At 45.9% G+C, this 3,485-nt stretch overlaps 2 protein-coding genes across 2 annotated transcripts in view; one reads left to right on the top strand and one right to left on the bottom strand.

The window, feature by feature from the left end:
• Positions 1-322: 322 nt before the first annotated feature.
• T265_05334 (hypothetical protein) overlaps positions 323-3,485 on the bottom strand; it is a gene marked incomplete at both ends in the record, with an annotated part of 27,374 nt that continues 24,211 nt past the window's right edge. The window contains one exon of the mRNA XM_009170317.1: positions 323-503. Coding sequence (XP_009168581.1) covers positions 323-503 — 181 coding nt within the window. The remainder of the gene's footprint in view (positions 504-3,485) is intronic.
• The window catches only part of T265_13754 (hypothetical protein), a gene marked incomplete at both ends in the record, with an annotated part of 7,491 nt that continues 7,100 nt past the window's right edge, over positions 3,095-3,485 (top strand). The window contains one exon of the mRNA XM_009170325.1: positions 3,095-3,418. Coding sequence (XP_009168589.1) covers positions 3,096-3,418 — 323 coding nt within the window. The remainder of the gene's footprint in view (positions 3,419-3,485) is intronic.

Genomic DNA, 3,485 nt, shown 5'->3' with positions numbered 1-3,485 from the left:
CCGTTGAGGAGTTACCTAAACGTCTTTCTAGCGTTGTGGATGCGAACGTCCATTCGTTATCGTGCTTGACTATTTGGTAGGATGACCGGACCCAGGTACTGGAATGAATCGACTTGTTTTATGAGCTTTCGGTTAACACCGGATGAGCTAGACTGGACATCTATGGTTGTGGTGAAGAATTTCGTTTTTTCCATGTTTTTTTCAGTCCAACCAACGAAACCTAGCGGCCGAAATGATCAAAGATGGGCTGCATTTCTGTTGAATCTTCACTCCGAATGACGATATCATCCAGTGTATGGGTCTGTGATCCATGTACTATGGCTTACGGATATTCCAGAGAAGTCGCTTGAGAGTCATTACTGGAAGGTGTCAGTGAAACTGGACATCCTTGTGGAACATTGGAGTTTGAAGCAAACGTCGTGGTCTCTCCCGTATATCCGGATGCACTTTTCGTGCTCTCCAAGGCTGTTCCCATCGATCGGATTCGTAGGTCGTGAGTTGTACTGGATGATAAGGAGAAATTTAATCCGCAAGGATATAGTCTGAACCGTGCCTTCACCGGTTTCTGTTCCACGATGAAATGTACGGTTTCGAGGCTGCCACGAGGCTATGGTCTATACGGGAAGCTGTGCTACCGCCATTGGAATACCAAGTTAGCAGAAGCCCGCAAACGTGTATTGGATAGTATGAGTCAGTCGAGGGGGGAAAGTTGGTCAATCAGTCGCAGTTTTCTCAGCGTTCTCATGAGCTAATCTTTCCAAGGATGTGATGAGTGGCGTCGTTCAGACCCTCAATCAAGTTCCAGTCGGCAGAAACCAGGATATCGCACCTCGCCACTCATTGTAGCTCATCGTAGATATCGTCAATGACCGAGAGGGCCGATGAAGGGGTGGGGGGAGCATACAGTGATGACACTTTAGAAAGCCCTTGAAACCAACTGACGCAATCCCAGACAACACTGTCTCCCAAGAGACCAAGACGTCATGGAAGTGTGTGTAAGAGCAAGAGTCCGAATTGTTATTTGGGCCGCAATAGTACAGTCAGTTTGAATATCCCATTCCTGATGTCTTGATGCGCTGGGAATCGAAACCAGGAATTCATATCTCTTAGAAGCTTGCAATATCAACTTGGTATTCAAAGAGGGTTCGTACGATGCGACTGGCTTCCTACATCAAGCAGAGTACGGGCATTCCCGCACCCGATGTGCATCGCGTTCCTGATTTCGGGGAACTTAAACTTTATCACCACAATGGCTCAGCCAGTGTCGGAAGCGTCCCTTACCGAAGACGTCATAGCATCAACGGAGCTTTCCCATCTTATATATATTCTTGAAATAGCACGAGACTGTGTATGATCGACACTACCTTTGTCCGAGAGTGCACCTCTTGTCTTTGAGCAGCTAAGTGCAGACGGCAAGCCAGAAGGAAGGCTTGGAGAACAGAACTGACAGGTTGGCCAGTTGAGCATGAGCCATTCGCGTCAGATCTGATCTTTGTTCATTTGACGAACTACATAACCGTAGTGATTTTATCTTCCAGCTTCTCGGCCTGAGTACATGTGGAACTGGACAACACTCAATGTACTCAATCCGATTCAGCGTGATTTCAAGTGCGCACGTTCATTAATGATTCCACCCTCTTCTTGGGTATTTACCCAAAGACGCTTCCTTGAGATTTTTTCTTTCATGGGTTTCGACGCAGACATCAGGAGGAGCTTTGACACAACTGATGCCTCCACCTTAATCATAACCGAAGGCTTTGTTCTTGTTAATAGTTCGTCCTTTTGTGCACTCCATCCCGTTGCATTTTTGATACATTCTGCGTCTCGAATTGAACACTCAGCTTCGCTTTTTGTTGCTTTCGACTCACAAGTCCAACATTTATCAAATGTAACTACTGACTCCTTTCCAATGACCGACAATCACACGTTTTTTCCAGTTAATTGCCGTATTTAGCACCTAAACGACCAGTAACTCTGTTATTGGCACGCCGGCTGAGTGATTTAATGTGGCGGTGCTTCTCATGAACCTGCATATGCAGCCCTCGCATTTGTCAGGGCCGTAGAAACCCAATCGGATGTTTGTATACTGAGGCCATCGGAGTGTACGCTAATCGTCTTCTCCTGGTGCATTAGGTGCACACTAGGGGCCGCATGTTTGCATATCACTTCAGCGGATCGAACACAGCTCCACACAGTTCACGTGAAAAATTACGTGTGCATCAGTGCGGAAAGATCACAAACACCGGCGAACAAACAACCCATACCTCAGAACGACATGATCGTAGGATAAATCTATCACGTAAGCTTTAGCCTGCCATGGGATAAGGAAGATCATATGTTTGATGAAATTGCTCAATTTCGATTTGTGTCACACCAGAAGCCACTTATCTTTGTCTCGTTGGCATCTCATGAACCCTAACGAAAGACTCGAGTCCTGGACATTTAGCATGCAGTTTGGGCACTCCTTGAGTTACTCATGGCAAACTAACAGTGCAGCTAACTTGCACTGTAATTCCGCCCGTACTCAAAAGTGTCTGTATGCACCAGGAACTCCCTCCTGGTGTGTTCACAACAGTTTTCCTTTTAGTTTGCACCTTATCCGATCCCCCTGAGAACAGAATGTCCCTTTTTTCCATGGTGACCACCTTTGATGTACGGCTATAGTGACTTCTGTTCACCAGTATAAATGGACGTTTTCATGATCTATTGAGATCATTTCGGAACAGATACTAGTAGTACAACATAAGTGGTTTTAAATCGAGTTTTTTTCGGGGGAACGACTTACTTTCAACCAGTTGCCACGCGTTTAGTTTGCTACGGACTATCGTTTGTCAGAAATGGCTCTAACTCTCATGACGGCTGCACACAGCAGCTCCTGCTCCCTCATACAATTCTGCCACAGCGAAAGGAGACAGCTAGCTTTCTTAGAAGTGTTTTTCTTTTGAAAAGACTGTCTGGTAGCTTGTGACTAACGCGGACTGTTAAACGAGTAGGCCTTTTGTTGGGTGGGGATCCGCTCACCTTACTACACAGGCAAAGGTCACAATCACTGGACAGGTTGTAGTATAAGAGTTTTGTCGGTGCGGTTTATTTTCACAGATGTCGCATGGTTTATCACAAATATATTTTGGGGAACTCCATTTCCCCTATCAGTCATAGTTTTTGCATTTCATCTCCATTATGTTCTTAGTTATCGGAGTTTGTGTACTGTGCTTCTACGAGATGCCATGGGATTTCTACTCCTGTTCGATTTGACGAACGAGCAGAGCTTGTACAACTGTCGCGATTGGATGCAACTCTTATGTCAACATGCTTACTGTGAGCGTCCAGATGTCATTTTGGTCGGGAACAAAACCGATCTAACTTCGGAACGACAGGTTCCCCTGTCAACTGCCACAGCGGTTGCTCGTGAGCTCAAGTGAGTTACATGATGTTCTCAACGGCAGAGCTGCAGGCCTCAACTTTACCTTTTTATCACAGTTTTC

Source organism: Opisthorchis viverrini (genome assembly GCF_000715545.1).
Source record: "Opisthorchis viverrini unplaced genomic scaffold opera_v5_98, whole genome shotgun sequence".
In the NCBI taxonomy this organism is placed as follows: domain Eukaryota; kingdom Metazoa; phylum Platyhelminthes; class Trematoda; order Opisthorchiida; family Opisthorchiidae; genus Opisthorchis; species Opisthorchis viverrini.
The sequence above is the reverse complement of the archived record's forward strand: the minus strand, read 5'-3'. Positions and strand labels throughout refer to the sequence as shown.